Source organism: Amblyomma maculatum, chromosome 4, assembly GCF_055883805.1.
Source record: "Amblyomma maculatum isolate TAMU_Amacu chromosome 4, ASM5588380v1, whole genome shotgun sequence".
Classification (NCBI taxonomy): Eukaryota; Metazoa; Arthropoda; class Arachnida; order Ixodida; family Ixodidae; genus Amblyomma; species Amblyomma maculatum.
The window spans coordinates 6,444,304-6,461,796 of record NC_139347.1 but is presented as its reverse complement, the minus strand read 5'-3'; the positions used below and the strand labels follow the sequence as shown (position 1 = coordinate 6,461,796).

At 42.0% G+C, this 17,493-nt stretch overlaps 1 protein-coding gene across 6 annotated transcripts in view; it reads left to right on the top strand.

Moving 5' to 3' along the window:
- Rab3-GEF (Rab3 GDP-GTP exchange factor) overlaps positions 1–17,493 on the top strand; it is a 129,140-nt gene that overhangs the window by 93,488 nt on the left and 18,159 nt on the right. For 5 of the 6 annotated variants that reach the window (XM_084600695.1, XM_084600694.1, XM_084600698.1 and 2 more), the window contains exons 25-30: positions 2,001–2,168; positions 10,356–10,548; positions 11,157–11,277; positions 14,679–14,895; positions 16,757–16,783; positions 17,364–17,474. In XM_084600695.1, the coding sequence (XP_084456821.1) occupies positions 2,001–2,168; positions 10,356–10,548; positions 11,157–11,277; positions 14,679–14,895; positions 16,757–16,783; positions 17,364–17,474 (837 nt within the window). The remainder of the gene's footprint in view (positions 1–2,000; positions 2,169–10,355; positions 10,549–11,156; positions 11,278–14,678; positions 14,896–16,756; positions 16,784–17,363; positions 17,475–17,493) is intronic. The other variant, XM_084600697.1, reaches the window with a different exon arrangement.

The following is a 17,493-nucleotide window of genomic DNA, read 5'->3' as shown; positions in this document are numbered from 1 at the left end:
TTCGCAATTAATGTGCTTCAACGAGTGACGCTTCCTTCAAAGCTCTGTCGGCTGAATTGCAATAGTGACGCCAGCATGCTCTTCTCAACAACTATACAGAGAGACACGGGACTTGAAATTCTCCATGAGAAATGCGTACTTTTCTGCGCGAATGAAGACAAAAAAGCCAGCAACAAATCAAGCATTTCGCACCGCCCCTTCATGGTAGCAGACAACACAGAACGACGCAATTTTTCACCACGGCTGAACTGCTCAGAAAGCCAAGGTACGAAACAAAATGCTTAATTACACTGAAGCTAGTTAAAGCAGCGGCATGCATGCTTATTTACTAAAGAAGGATAAATCCACCACAATAGGGCAACGACACAGAGAAACATGCACAAGTGTCTGAAGCAGCAACAATGCTGCTGCTAGAAGAAGTTGCAGTGGCGCCATCTCGTGGTTTCTACGCCAAGGAGCACGCCTGTGCCTCTTCATTCACGCCACTAGGATAATATTCTAGTTCACTATAGGTGTAATGTAGTGTGCGGTCGTGTTTGCTGCACGCGGCAGAAGAAAATAATGGATTTCTTCATATAAATCAGCTTTGGAGTTAGTGCAACCTTTTCACTTGAGGTTTTGCTTGTCTACTCACGTGCCTACTGCCAAGGTACGTCATTTTCATACCTAGGTTTGACCACTGGCTTATAATCGCAGATTTTTCATTACAACGATATTTCAAAATAATGAATGATTTTTCGCGGTCCCGCGGGATTCATTATATCGAGATTTGACTGTAGTCCTACCTACACATAAGATTTTTGTTTTGATCAACTAAGCAATAGACGAGTAACTGCATATTCTTAGGATGCATCCTGCTAACTAGGTAAGGGATGTGAAACCAATGAGGCAGTAGTTATTGAAATGTTGATGTGTAGAGATAAATTACATAATAAAAATTGAAGAAAGGCATGCAGTGCATATTTATGTATCATAATGAGTCCCTCATCCTCTCTACATTTGTCTGCTTTATGTAGTGGGGGGTAGTTAATAGTATTGAAAGTATCAAAGAGACTGCACGAGCAGCCTAGATATCATTGCAAACCAACCTATTTAATGTAGAGAATTTTAGAATACTGGACCCGAACATAGAAGCCTCCTATGTCCTATTCACTATGCGTGCAGCAGCTCTGCAGTGCACACTTACAGGAGCTTTAGAATACAACATCAGGGGCACCTGAATTGCATTGAGTTTATTGGATTTGTGGGAGTAAATGTCATCAGTGTTAATTAATCAGGAGCTGTAAGGGAGATGAGACATGTATTAATTTTGCTGTCAGCTGGGCCTCTGCTTATTATGTGTCATTCTTTCCATTTTTTTCTCTCTTTCTCTCTATTTAGTTTGCTTTTGCCATTGCTCATGTGATGAGTACCACGAGGCATTATTTTCGGTAACTGGCTTTCTCTTATAGTTTGGGCTCCACCTAACACTGGTATGATAAATTGAGCCCCAGGAATGAGTCCATGTCAGGGTAAACGGTTGAGATTTTTTTTCTCTACAGCATGAATATACAGAAGAAAATGATTATAAAAGTAGGAGCATTGTGATAGATACTGTACTGTCAAGGGATAAATGGCAACAGAGGGATTAAGAAAGAACAAGGGGGCAACACAAGAGAAATAAAGCATGAAAACTGAGGAGGGAATAGGTGAAAACAACTATCATTTCCATCTTCGCAAGAGGGTTGAAAGTGGGATTAGCTGAGTTTGGAAGTTCCTCAGGAACACCCGTGTAATAAATACTATCATTATATGATCATTGCCACAGCCTTGTTCTTCAGTTAGGCAAAATGTTGCAGATCCGATAGCTTTATTTTCGTGTGTGTTTGTGTGTGTGTGTGTAATAGTCTTATCAACTGTTGTGAGCAGGTGGTGTGGTTAGGTGATTAGTGGCAGTGTAGCCCCACCATCTCACGTGTAAAAACTGCACCCACCTGTGTCTGGGGTTGGTCCCTGCATAGGTGTCGGACGCCGGCACGAGCCAAGGCTCGGATTTGACGGTGCCCAGTGGCAACATCAGCGATACAGGCAGCGTCACCATGAACCCTGCCTTCTTTCGCCAGTCGCGAGGGGGGAGCAACGCCTCCTTTCGCTCGACCGTCTCTGACAGTGAGGTGGAGGCAGGCGGCGTGAGTATACCTAGCATCCTCATCCATGACTTCCTCCCTCTCTTTAAGTTGTCGTAGATTGCCACTCTAGAATGAGGGAGCTGCAGTCTCTTAAACTTCTAAGCACTTGTAGTATTATGCAAATGTTACCTGCAAGAAGTCCTGGGACCAGATTCTGTCGGACAGTCCCTTTGCTGCTCTTTCACTCCCCCCCCCCCCCCCCCCCACTTCCTCTATGTGGGCAAGTTATGCAAGTTTCAGCTGGCAAGCATGCCACCAGCTGTGAAATGGGGGAGCTTGTGTGCTTGAAAAGTAATGGGCCAGTGTCCCGGCCTGTTGAACTCAGTAAAACCCAAGTTAGAGCTTCATGCTTTGTAAAGACTTTTTTTTTTCTTTTGCTTATGCAGTTTGCTGTTAATTTCCTTAACTTACTACTAGCATTGTTTCATGAATGTTGTAGACCATGATGTTTTGGATGATGCGGCAATAATACAGTGCAGAATGGCACAACATAACTTTTTTTTTCTTTTTGCCTTATGGAGTTGCAAGTTTCAGTATGGTTTACATGTATGCAGGTGAGTAGTGTTTACAAGAAACGACTTGAGCTTGTCTCAAGTCTTGTCTTGCCCAAGTTGTAGCCGGTTCTGCACAGCAGAATTTGTTGAACTGTAATGGTATCTAATTCGCATTATCTTCGTAACACACATATGGATGTCCGCAAGAAATCTGGAAACTTCTGTTGTATTTGCTCACTTGTTCGTTAATGGACACTTACTCTCTGCAAACCGTGAGAACTTGTGTGACGTGTGAACTAATCACGAGACTCTGGCATTGTCTGCGTGTCTGCATAGCACTGGAGGTGTGCTTCATGCATCCGAGTGATGCACTCTTATCATTTGCTGCTTTGGTGCTTTGTGTGTTGTGCAAATTATCCAGATGGTCAGAGCAGTTCTGCAAAGGCTGTGTGTTAAGGAACATGTTTTAGTTTGGACTTTTTATTACATATATACTCAATGAAAGAGTCAACCCCTTTTTGATATACTTTGTAGTTGTGGTAGCTTGTTGTAGTAGGTGTGGTAGTAGTAGTAGTAGTAGTAGTACCTAATAATAATAATAGTAGTAGTAGTAGTAGTAGTAGTAGTAGTAGTAGTAGTAGTAGTAGTAGTAGTAGTAGTAGTACCTAATAATAATAATAGTAGTAGTAGTAGTAGTAGTAGTAGTAGTAGTAGTAGTAGTAGTAGTAGTAGTAGTAGTAGTAGTAGTAGTAAATAGACCCTCATTCTTTTTTGTTACATTTGGGCTACATTATATGAATGGTGCTTTTTCCAATTCTTTCCAGTTTTTTGCCTGACATTGTATGCATGCTCGATATGTGTGTTTTGTGTGTGTGTGTGTGTGTGTGTGTGTGTGCTTGTGAACATTGCATCGTGTGTTGTCGCTCTTGTGGCTGCTCAAATTTTTTTTTTTCTTTCATCAGCCTGCCAGTGCAATATAGTGTGTCACCACAATGTTTTGGCTGCAACCAAGGACTAGGTGAGGGCAGTGTGCTGTCTGTGCGTGAAACTGAAACTAGAACTTGGAAAGTTTGTTAAGGTTTATTCTTTATGAAAGAAAAAACACCACAGGAGAGCACGGCTGCAAGCAGAAACATTGGAGATTTCTTGTTGTCTCTGCTTTCACTAACCTGCTTCTTGCACCAGAGTGAGCTCATCTGGCCACATTGACAGACTTAAAACTAAAGATGTGAAAAGTAGCTTAAAATATTAGGCTGCCACTTTAGTCCTCTGGAAATTCCCATGCCTGTGACATCATTTGTCAGTAAGTTGCATTTTTACACTTTATACACATAGTTAGCACATTCAGCATTTCGGGGAAACTGAAGACGAGGTAATGGCATGCCATCAATGTTTGATACACAATAAGGACGATGGAAAAAAGACCGTTAAACTTGTTAAACTTGGCCATAATGATAAGGCACATAGAGTACTAAGGCATACGGTACATGACCTCCATATCGCTTGCACATCCTTCAACATATTGACGTGCGAGTGACAAATACAGTTGACAATAAACAAACTAGCAACATGGGTAGACAAAAAGGAGTTCCAGTTTTCTCCACAGAAATCAGTGGCTCTGTCAAACATGGCCTGCATACTGATCCCACCTAAACAAAACTGCACTACCTGTTAAAACTGAACAGAAGTTTTTAGGCATTACTTTTGATAGAAAACTAACATTTTTACCCAACATAAACACCGTCAAGAAGAAAGCATTGAAATCGCTAAAAATTCTCAAAGTATTGTCACGAAAACACTGGGGGTCGGACAGGACGTGTCTTTTACATATCTATCAATCTATAATGCGTTCTACCTTAGGTTACGGAAGCATAGCATATGGCTCTGTGAGACAATCTTATCTAAAGCGACTGGGCCCAGTTCATAACCTTTGTTTGAGTCTCTCAGTTGGTGCATGCAGGACATCCCCCACAAGTAGCCTCTATGCAGAAACAAATGAAGCACCCCTTGCAGACAGCAGGATGATGCTTACATGTACCTTTGTACTTAGAATAAGATCCCTTACAAAACATCTTTGTTACCCAATAGTTACAAAGGGCAATTTCAGAACACTGGTCATCAATAAACCTCAGTCAATCAGACCTTTGATGCTCCGCTTTGAGGATATATGCGAAGAATTAGAAATACTAGACGCCCTTCCAAATATTGCCCAAAGACATGAACCGTTGCCGCCTTGGTGCAGCCTTTCCTGTGCATGTGACCTCACTCTCACACATTTTCATAAAAAGCAAACACTGCACGAACATATTTTACAAGAATACCTGGCTCTAAAACAGAAATATAAGAACTGCACTGAGTTTTACACAGATGGCTCAGAATCATCAAATTATGTTGGATGTGCAGTTTTGCAAGGTAACAGTGAAGGTGTAGTGAGGCTACCAAATTATGCATCCATATTTGCAGCCGAATTTATGCTATCTATGTGGCCATAGGCAGAGTAATAAATCAAAACCTTAACAACAGCATAATTTATTGATTCCGTGAGTCTTCTTATGGCATTACATTCCGAAAATGCTTTTCAACTAATAATAGGGAGCATCATCCACAACATCAAAAAAGGCACCACACGAGGACAGATGATCACATTCCGAGCCATGTTGAAATAGATGGTAATGAGAGAGCCGATTTTTGTACCGACAAGCTCAGAAGAATAACGAAAATGCACATTCCCCGCAAAGATCAAATTACTACAATATAAGCTAAAGGATCAATGGCAGAATAAATGGAACAGTGAAGAAAGAAATAAGCTATGCCTGGTAAAACTCATCCTAGGAAAATGGAAGTTATCCACACAGCGCTGAAAGCGCTTTTATGAAGTAATTCTGGGCCGTCTTCATATTGGACATACACACGTCAGTTCAGTCGTTCAGTTGTGTCCGACTCTTCGTGACCCTATGAACCATATCACGCCACGCTTTCCAGTCTTTCACTATCTTTCTAACATCACATAACTTCATCTGCAGCACCTCGAGAATGCCATCCAACCATCGCGTTCGCTGCCTACCTCTTCTCCGGTGACCCTCAACCTTTCCCAACATCAAAGCTTTTTCCAGCGACTCCTCTCTTCTCATCAGATGACCAAAGTAGCTGAGCTTTAACTTTAGAATTTGACCCTCCAATGAGCAGTCAGGGTTTATGGTCGACAATATCGACTGATTTGATTTTCTGGCAGTCCAAGGAACTCTCAAGGGTCTCCGCCAGCACCAGGCGGTCAGCCTTCTTCGCAGTCCAACTCTCGCATCCATACATCACAACTGGAAACATACACACGTAGCACACAACTTTTTACCAAGAAAACGGGACAAACCATTTTATGAGAAATTCTATTCTTATGCATAGAACTCGAACCGCTAAGGATTTAAATATTTTACTTCATTCTACAAGGAATTAATTCCTTTCCATCTCACTTTACTCATAGGAGAAAATCCGCTTGTTTAAATTTCATCCGTATTTAGTTTCCTCAAAGAATCGGGGATCCTAAATAAGTTGTAACACACTACAAACTGTAGTTCTGCTGACCAAAGAATCTACTTAGACCTTGTGTTTGGTGCATGATGGCCTTAGCAGCCTGTGCATCATAAAACCCAACACAAACAAGCAACGAACAAACAGAGCTTTAATATTCTTAGTAAATTATTGTATGAAGTCAGGTGTGACTTTGCAGCTGTAGCCACAGCATTAAAGGTTTCTTATTCATTGTTGTGTGCTCAACACTGTTCAATAGCTTCTGGCCATTTGAATACTAGTGTTAGCCTCAGTGTAGAAATATTCTGGACCATATATCGATTTTCAAGGATGTCAAACACCCACGTTGGCTCGCCAAATACTTTCATGTACTGCGAATGGGCACTACTGAGCAGTGAGCGAATTGATCAACTGAGCACTGTAAGTTGTTTTTAACAGATTAATGGTGGCTTGACGGAGTTGTGTTTTTCTCTTCATCTTTGAAAATAAAAGTACAAAACGCCGGAACAAGGAAATCATGAAAAAGGAGTTTCATTAACATCAGTAAGGCCAGCTCAGCATAGCATATTACTGTGAATGAACGTGCACAAGCATGTAAACTTGTTTAAGCACTGTGGTGTGGAAGTCTGATTTTTCTTGTAAATCCATGTTCCTCAGCTAAAGAAACTTGTGTCGGTGCCAAACAAACGGAGGCATAGGTCCCAACCGTTTCTTTTCTAAAGACATAAAGGGCTTTAGTGCAGTAGTCGGTTTATACGGGATAAAACAGATTTGTCAAGTTTTTTAATGCCAATTTTTATATATATTGCCACACCTTTTCACAAAATTCAATGTCATCTAGTGAAAGGCTGTGGACAGTTAAAACATTGACAAGGCCAACAAGTGCTTTATCGGAAATATTGTTTTCATGCATCTAAAATCATTTATTGTGTAGGACAGGAGGAGTGGGACCTAGTTCGTTATTTCAACTGCATTTTTAGTCGTGCTATTTACAAAATTTATTCCTCTATGCGTTGGTTAGCGGGAGTGGGCTGTGACAGGTTTAATGAGTCAAAAACTTTGCCAACAGTTCTTTGTCCATAATCTTTTGTTACAGCTTATCAAAGCAGCAAACATGAAAGGCTGCTTTTAATAAAGTTTTTTCCTCTTACTTAAAACAGTGACGGTCTAGTTGGCTCCTTGTACTGAGGAGTGGGCATGTAATCTTTCTGCCTATTGTCCGGCATATGTCATGCTCACTTGTGTTATTCTTAAGCCCTTGCTTTTCTGTAGCATTGACCTGCACCATATCCAGCTGTAGGTTTCATTACGGCAGGCTGGAGAGATAAAAAGGTATAGTGGAAGCTGGATTATGAGTTTCATGTGTTCTTCTGAGGGCTATCATCTTGAGCCTTATCTTCATCGTTAGGTTCATAATTAGTGCTTGCTTGCAAGTGTTCATGCGTGACTAGGATTAAATGAATTGCAAGGTGATCCAATTTTTAAAAACTGCTTTTAGCAGCAGCAGCGCACTACAATTTGTACCATATTTTCCTGTGTATAAGACGCAGCATCATATTTAGAGGCTTGCAATAAAGAATTTGGTATATAGGACGCATCTCAATCACAATTTCCCAAGTTAGGACATAACTACATCTTCTTGCATGACCATCGCGAAACTCTCTGTGCCAGAAAAAAAAAAACTGGTTACATGCTAATGACGGGGAAAAAAAAAAAAAAAGAGGTCATGCCTGAAAATACTCTCGCATAGTGAGAGCAGCAACACTTTATTATTACTCAAATCCTTGAAAGGCTTCATCTTCGGACACGCTATAAAAAAAAAAAGCACGCCAATTTCTCGTGGCAGTGCTGCCATATCCTCTTCGTGCTCATAATCGCTGCGCTGATCGTCTCGCTACGCTCGGGTTCTGACACACGTTGCAAAGTGCACGCAGGAAGTGGGAAACATATGCAATAGCCACCAAACAAAGTTGTATATCGCAACTGGAAATGTGAGTCGGCTTGCCCTGGCTTATCTTGGCAGCATGGAAAGAGTGAGGAGCGCGTATGTTGCCATCTTTTGGCATTTTATGTTACTAATGCTCTAGATGCCTGTAGGCAACCGTAGCTATTCTGATAGCAGACGTCGCTACCACAACGGTTTCATGATGAAGTTCACCTATGAATGTTGCGCGAGACAATAAAAAAATGCACATAAGGCAGACTACTGTATAAGATGCTCTACCAAAGTTTTGTAAAAAACTACGTCTTATACACTGGAAATTATAGTGAGCTTTGGGTGTTTGTTATTGGCAAGCATGATAGCCTTACATTGGAGTACTGAGATAGTGCCAGGTATTAACACTGTGTAGGGTCAAGCATACTGATTAGGACAGTCTTGAAAATCACTGGTCATTCGTAGAATATTAAAGGGCCCCAGAAAAGATATTTATGGTCATAACAAATCCGTGGAGGTGGTCTTTAGGGGTATCTGAACAAAATTCAAAAGGCTCTGTGTATACACTAATTTATAATTAATTTTAAAACTTTGTTTCCAGCGACCGCTTGCAACCGATTAGGGTGACACCTCACTGTTCTTAGCCATGTTCTTAGCTGCCTCTTCCTGTTGACGTCAACTGGACTTTTATTCTGGGTGCACCCAAGTGGAGGGGAGGGGGAACCGTTGCGACCTGTCGTTCTTATTTTTTTCTTGCACATTGGTGTTCATTGAGTTAAGGGAGGAGAAGGAGCATCAGTTTTGATTGTCAATATCTTTAGTATTTATGAAGCTACCTTAAAATTTTCGCATTTCGGAGACAGCTCACAAAATACCGATTGTTTATATTTTCCTGCTTTTCTCACGCACTTTTTCTTTATCATCTTTTTCTTGAAATGCCACCTCAATTTATAGGCAGAGACGGACATTGCACTGACAGCTGTTTACCTAATTGCTCATTATTGCATGCTTGCATATGATGTGTGCATGTGTGATTTTTTTTTTTTTTTTCATTCCATAGCGACTACTGTCATAAAAGACTGTCTGGTTTGCATCATCCCTGAAACCTCAGCATCCCTTCAGAAGTATAGTATTTGTTTAACGAGCGAGTTTGCACTTTTGTTTTGATACATTCTTTGTTACCTAACTGGTGGAGTAGCTATGGTGTTTTGCTCAATGATTTGGTGTGCACAGAGAGAAAGGTCAGTGTTCGCAGTGGCTGCATGCTCAGGATTCGTCCTTTCTTAAGGGTTTTCATTTTAGAGAAAAACGTTTCTGAAAAGTTAATTTAGGTGTGTTAATGTGGTCTTGGTTTAAGGTGGAATCAAATTCTGGTATTGAAATAAATTGTATTCTAGAAATTGGTAAGCAATAGCAGGTTTAGTGGTGGTGAGGTGTGAATGCGTGTATACTTATTGGGGGATCAGTCTTAAATTTAAATTGTTTTATGGATGCCCAAACTTTGCGGTACTTTGCTGTTCATCTTTTCCCCTGCGAGACAAAGAAAAAAATATATATATATACATATACCAGCCTGCATTATGCTCCTGTGCATAGCGGTCAGTGTTTAAGGCAGCGCTTGGGCTGGCTCTGATATCGGGCAGAGACGTTATTGGTGAGATTTTGAATTCTGGAGATCAGCATCGGACGGCCAAGTGGACATAATTAAGTTTCGTATTTTAACTTGTGAGTGGATATGTTTATTCTTTTGGATGGCTGGGGGGGGTGGAGGTGGGGGGGGGGGGCGGGTGTTACTCTTTGGAGATCGCAAGGAAAAGCAAGAACTGGGGTTGAATTATGCTGCAATCACATCACAAAAGCTGTCACAAAACTGTCACAAACCGATCGGCTAGCCGCGCTCCTATTGGTCAATTCTGACCAACGGGTCTGTCAACCAATAGTAGTGGGGGCCGATTGACAAGTTTGTGACCGTTTTTGTGATGTGATTGAAGTGTAATTTGTCCTCTGATGCCTAGTTTTCGTCACTTAACTGTTGTGTGATTGGTGCACAGCTGCTTAGCTGCTGGAGAGTTGCATAATGCATTGTCCTCTTGTAACGAGGAGTCTGTTTTTTATCCAATATATATAATGCGTTAGCTGCCACACTGCCCAGTGTAGGAGGGCAAAGGTTGAGTGAGCTTTGTCCATAGTAGGCGTTGCCTTTCTTTTCCCGACTTTCTCTCCTCGGCACAGTTCATGATGTCGAGGCAGATGCGTGCCTCAAGCATCTGGAGCACCAAGAGCAGCCTGAGTGGGGGCTTTGGATTCGCCGGGGGCGGCAGGAACCCCGGCGGCGGGCAGGGGGCCCAGGGGGCCAGTCCCAGCACGCCCACTCGCTCATCCCCACCACCACAGTGCCGGACGTACATCTACCAGGGCCTGATCGGTGGGTGCACTCGCATTGTAAGCGCCAAGCACACTCCAGCACAGACCGGAGCAATGTCTGTGTTGTGCATTCAGTGAAAAATTGGAATGCAGTAAGACTTTATAGACTTTTTAACTCACTTATTTCAAAGCATTGCTTAACTCAATAGCTCTCCAGATTTGTTTTACGGAGCCTCTTAAGTTGAGGTAGACTCACTCCCAAACCTCATGTGTTGGCCTTTAATTGTGCAAGTTTGTTCCAGGCTGTTGCATGGGACGTGGACTTATTACAATTATGTGCTCACTCTGCGTAGAGGAATCTTTGTTGCAAAATAAAGATATAACTTTGTTATTGCAGAATAAGAATAGAATTCTTAAATTTCTTTAATTGAATGTGAATTTTGTTTCCTTGCTCATCTCAAAACCTTTTCTCTGCTTTAAAACCTTGGGTTAACAAAGGTTCACTGTAACTTTTTATTCACCAAAATTTGCAGAGGGCTTCGGAAAGGCTAGGCTGCAATTATTACGCCTTTGGAATAATGACAAGTGGTGCCGCCTATGTCGATCATGGATTTGGTGATGCTAGACACAGCTAGGTCTGCTTGCTCACTTCGCTGTCTTCCTGCACAGGCAAAGAACGGGCCAGTATTTGGGGTGAGCCTCAGTTCTGGGAAGATGCCTTCTTCGATGCTGTCGCTCAAGAGCGTGACCTTATCGGGATGGACCAGCAACCAGGAGTTCTTATGGAAAGGCAAGCATTGCCAGTGTTGTCATTTTGAGATTGATGGTGCAGCATGGTGTAATATCCCTGTCACACGGCCGACTCGGAACTACCTTGAACTTCCTTGGTCTAAAGGAGCGCAAGGGAGTCGCAGGGAGTTTCGCCTTAAAGGAGTTGTCCCCGTGTCACACGGCTTGCAACGAGCTTCTCAGAGCAGCCAACAGGGGGCCATTAGGCGCTGTTTATTTTGCACAAAGATATAAAAAATAATGTCCAAAACAAACTAAAATATTTTTTATACTACTATTTTCCTCGCAAAATGCAATTAGCTTTAGTCATATCAATATAAAAGAACACACATTTGCTGAAAACAACGACCATGCTCTAAACATAGCCATTTTTTCCGCTCTGCTGGACACCATACGCGGCGTTGTGCATTACGTGGTGCAGTCGCGACAATTAAACGCAACTAACCGAGTTAGAATACAATTTTATGCAATAAAAACTAATATATTTAGGAGTAAAAATTACATTATTGAAGAAATATGTTATTTAATGACTCGGAAGCAAAGCACATTGGAAACGAGAGTACTCCCTTCGCCCATCAATGTAGATCGTCGATCTCCTTTGCTTCAAAACTCCATTTAACTTCCTTCCATAATGGACTGCCGTGTGACACGGCACGTATCTCCCTCGAGGTAATGGCTACCTTGGTTGAAGGGAGTTGAAAGGAGTTCAGCCGTGTCCGTGTGACAGAGGTATAACATCCCATAAGGTAATTTTAGTAGACATAGTTGTGGCTCAAAAAATTTCTTGTTTAGCTAACTAAACTACAATGATGCAACATCCCTTTCTTGCTAACTATAAAAATAAACGGGTGAGGCAGGGTTCCTTGGTATGGAAAACATTGTTTTCTTAAAGGCTGATTTTCTTGCTTTACCTTTTGTGTGTGTGTGTTGTGCCCAAATCACCAATTTCTTGGTGATGTCGAGCCTTCCATCTGAAGTCGGCTCAGCACATAGTTCATTATTGAGCTTCTTGAACCATTCCAGTCAAAAATTAATTTATATTGTATTCGTTGTATTAACACGCAGAATGCACACCCTTACTATAGTACTAAATAGTTTAAGTTGCAACTGCACACACTGGAAGAAACACCTTGACTTTCACAGCTCTACCAACACCAAGAAAATTTATTTCGATTATTAGGGGACAAGCCTCTGCTAGTGACATTTTCCTTTTCCAGGCAGCGATTCGCAAGAAAGCATGTCTGTCACCTTTTGGTTTGAGCAATGGACTCATGTGCTTTCCTAGAAAGAATCCTTGTCTTATCTCTAGCAAAGGAGTAACAATAGAAGTAATTGATTATGTCAGTGGGTGTGTGGGCAACCTTTGGTTTTATTCTTCTACCATTTTCCATGGTGCTGGAATAGTTGCACTTGTAGTCATTTCAAGTGTGCAGATAATAAACTTCCAAGCTTTTGGTTGCAAACACAAATAATGGAAATTGGTTGTGGACTTTGCCATTCAAAAGAAAACTGAAGGGTGCATTTCATTGAAAACAACAGCGAGACAAGCTATAATAAGCTAACTGCACAATAAGCCACAGTCCTTTATTTGCCATTTTAACTCTCCTTACCTTGGGGAAAATGACCGTTTTTTGTCTCTATTGGTAGACCTTTATTTTTATTTTATTTTTTATTGTGCGAATATTACCAGAATTGCTATTATATAAAATAGAGCAAAACTTCTAGATCTACATTTGCACCTGAAATGAAAATGAAGTTAATATTTTTCTGGAATATACAGAATGTTGGATCTCTTATTGGCTACTATCTCTAAAGAAAATAAAGCTGTAACTTGAATAGTATTTTCGGCGCAAGATAATAACTGTACACCCAAAACGAAGCCAGCGACAAAAATGAAACTAACCAGTGCACATACGCCGACGTTGCAGCCTTTTTTCTGCTGGCGCCGCTGTCAAAACTTTATTATTAATTAAAAGCAGCATTTCCAGACTCTCTTCTGCTTAGGGTGTCGATTAAATCAACTGCAAAATAGGCGAAGTCGCGGGATTTTCAACTTTGCAGAGCTGGGGTGTCTTGTTTTAGACTTGGAGACTGCCACAACTTTGGAATGCTTTAAAAAAAAAGTAGTGCCCCAAGAGAAAAAGCATACAACATTGAAAACGAAACTCCAGTTGTCTCATTATTTTAGAGGTGGCTCAGCGTGTAAGTAAGCAAAGCGGATTGCTTTGAAATCAACGTGGAGCTCATTGCTGGGGGACTAATAGATGTACCGCGCCTTCAAAAAGCGTTTAAAATATTGTGGCACGAGAAAAAAAAAAGAAAACTACATTATAAACTAAACCTCAGTTATTATCTGATTACATGCGAAATGGCACTGCGTCTCCATAAGCAACGCAGAAGGCTTCGAAATTGTTGCGTGAAGTCATCATTAGCAGGCTAACGATGCTCAGTGGATGTGGTAAAGAAAGATTTAATGAGTAATGGCATAAACCAAACCACGAACCGTCCACTATAGTCACTGATGTTGGCTGTAGCTTTATGGTCAGGTGAAGCCCTGCAGACAAGTGCATAGCCGACCCTCCAGTCTCTCAGCTGAACTTGGCTAGAGGTAAGTATGTAGCTCTTGCTGGGAAAGCCCGATGTTGCAATTTAAAATTATGGTCACATAATAAAGAACATTGCTGATTTCAGTCATTGAGTATTGTTAGGTGGCCAGATGACTCCTTACCGCAAGAGCAACATCAGCCAATTAGTAATTGCAGGGGCGAGGCACAGGAAAAAGTACTGGAAAAGTGCAGCAATGCGGCTCATGAAACAGACACAAGAGCCACAACCTGAGCTACAATGCGAACTGGAACATTCCTTCTATGCTCATTTGAGCTCCTCAAGACAAGGCACCGATTACGGAATGCCGCTCTAAATGCAGTGTTTGCAACGACACTTAGCCCTCTTAGCCCTTGCGTGCAGGCTTCTCTGAACTGCAAGCCCTGTGATCAGCCCAAAATACGGTTGCAAACCGAAGGCGCCCCTGTGCAACTGTGTGCACTTGCTTCGAGGCCAGTGTTTCTGTCTTGTGTTGTCTAAGGTATGCCGTTATAATTCCAAAGGACGAAAATTAAGAAGGGCGTTTGCCATGAATGCACTGCAGTGGTGCACATTGGCTCCAACTCCATCCATCCTGCTATCCTCAACAAGTAACTGGGTCACCTTCGTGCCCAGTGATTTCATAATTTCTGAATGTTTGGGAGGTTTTGAATAATTTGAATAGGGAAAGTGCAATGCAGTCAAGTCGAATAGCAGGTATTATTCGCACACCTCCTGGTAGTGTCTGCCCCGTCTTTAAATGTTAGAGCGTAGGGAAGCACCGTTTAAGAACTGCCTATCTTGAATTTATTTGCCTAGGTACCGATCCCTGTCGAGCCCCGAGAAGAAGCGGCTGGAGCACGACGAAGACCGGCTGCTGTCGACGCTACTGTCTAACCTGATCGCCTTCATGCTCATGATGGAGGTACCCATTGAAGAGATTCGGCGGCGAGCCCGCCGCCTGCTGGGCAAGTGCCACATCAGCCTTGTCTACAGCGCCGAGATCAACACTATCCTGGATGGGCTCGAATATGTGGTATGGCTGGTTTAAGTCTGGAATTGTTGCATGCTGCCACCATGCTTCAAAGCAGTGCTGTGGAGCAGGGAGAAGGCTGAGCCAGATAGGTTTGCAGAAAAATAAAAGCAAACTCGGATGAAGGTGTTACATGATAGCTATAACACAGCTTTTGCTATCACTTACTGATCACTTGGGACAATATCTGGAGCTTGTGTTGTTGTTGTTGCAACTGAAGGAAGAAGAAGAAGAAAATGCACAGGCCTGCTACTGGCTCTGTAGCTGAGCCACCTCCGCTGCCTCGTGCGAACAGAAGAAAAAATAGAGAAAAAAGAAAAAGAAGAGGGAGAGAAAGTCGCACGTCACAACAGCTGTCGTCCACCATCGAAGCGGTAGCGGGTGCAATGACGGCCTACAACAGAAAAATATGGTGACAGGCTAGCCCCCGCCGCAAGCGGCAGTTACCTACCTGTCCCAGCCTCGTAGGACCAGGAGCAGCCCTTCTGGAGTTTGTGTAGTGTTCACCCACAAGTAGTCCGAAAGAAGTTAGAGCCAGAGGGCACATTTAATAGCATTAATTTTTGTTTTCTTTGGTTATTATGGTATTAAGGCTTGCAAGAGAGATAAGCTGGCAAGATATAAGATCACGATGCATCTTATTTTTAATTTTATTCATCCACTGACTGTTAAGGAACAGACCAATTAGTAATAAGACTGTGGTTAATGATGGTTGCCGCGTCTGACTACACTGCAATTGAATGTCACAACTATGTTATTGTAGAATTATACCATAGGCTCGAAAGGAGCATTTTAGGAGTGAATAACACTGTTTTGTGAAAAAATAAAAGCTGCATGCCAAGTCTGCCACAGGGTCCTGCAATGAACTTTACAGGCCATATGCTCCTTGTTGCAGTTGAAAGCTCTTCACACGAGCAGTCATATGTCTAGCATTGGAGCTAAGCAACACAACAGAGCATATTAAAATATAACTTTTTGTTGTGGGGAAGTTTTTCCAAACAAATTAGCAGTATAGGGAGGAGAAAAAAACAGGAGCAAAGGCAGACACCACCGCTAGCTCAAATCTTGGCTCCTGAGCAGTCTGTTTCACTGTTGTTTGTCTAATATATGATGCAATGGAGAGCCCAGATATTTGCCAGTTGTGTTTATGTTTATATGGGAGTTGGCAGTGCTGGGAATGGCACCAAAGATGTGAGGGTGGTTACTTGAGCTCTGGAAGTGTGTTCTCCAAAAACACCTAAAATGATATTCTTCTGAATAAATAGAAACTCAAAAGTCCAACTCCTACTCAGACCTGTAAATTATGCAAAATACACAAGCACGAGCAATTAGCTTCTCTTTAGCAATTGGCAAGCACTTCTCTTCACAGGCAATCTACATGGAAGAGCAGTAAAAGACGTAACTAATTGCAGTAGTGAAAACTAAGCTCTCTGGAGTTTATTTTACCAAACGTTGTTGCAGCTAGCTGCCTTTCGGTAGAGAAAAAAAGCAAGCAGCTTATATACTGTGCAATGTTGGTGCACATTAAGGAATGCCAGGTCGTCAAAATTTTTGGAGCCCTCAACCATGACGTTTCTCATAGCCTGAGTCGCTTTCGGATGCTAAACTCTATAAACCATATGTGTGTGTGTATATATATATATATATATATATACATACACTATGGAGTTGAAGAGATTTATTCCAAGCATTGTAACCTATCCACTGCCGGTGTAGTAAATTTGTTATGCATTTCACCATCACCGTCCGGTCTAGTCCTACAGTGTGTGAGTTTTTGTTATCCTTTCCTAGCTTGTGGTCGTGCAGTTTTTTTTTTATCTTGGCTTGAAATGACATCTTTAGTGCATACCCTTGCTTGTTACAGGACCGGGACGGGAACAAGATCAGGAAGGTGCGCATTGCTTGTTCCTACTTTCACTGTCTTGGCCCCCGTCATCAATTCCAACTGCAGCTGCATACAGCAATCGTGTGTAATACTCTGAAAAGTTTAAGGGACACAGAACGCACATTGAAGTTTGCCTGTATCATTTGATCACTCTAATATGATTACAAAAAAGGCAACTTCCTTTTCGATAAGTAGAAACCAAAAAATATACCTATATGAGTACCCCTGCCAGTCATACAAACCAACTGCAATGACATTGATGCCATATTTTTTCTTACACATACCTCTGAGGCTAGGCAATGCAGCCATTTGCTTCCAAATGATGCTAACGGAGTCCTTTCATTATCGACACCATGCACCACAAAAAAAATGTTCAGTATAAATTCCAATTTTCTCATCCAGAAGCGCATATTTTGCTCCCAAACGTACATCAGCTTAGCAAGAAAGAGCTGGGGAACCGATTTCTTAGTCGGAGCAGAAAGTGTCCCTTGAGTGGAATGTTACGAAAGATGAGAGACTTCATGAAGAGTAGTGGTTAAGACTGCAGCTACTTTAACACAGCGACTGTGCTACCCTGCTCTTGTAGTATGGCAACGAAATTGACCTCAAGCCCCTGGGAAGTCGGCAGATGCAATCTCAGTGCTTCACTGTGCACACCACCACAAACACCGATGACGAAGAAGTGCGCTTCCTCGAGGTAAGTGCAGCCGACCTCA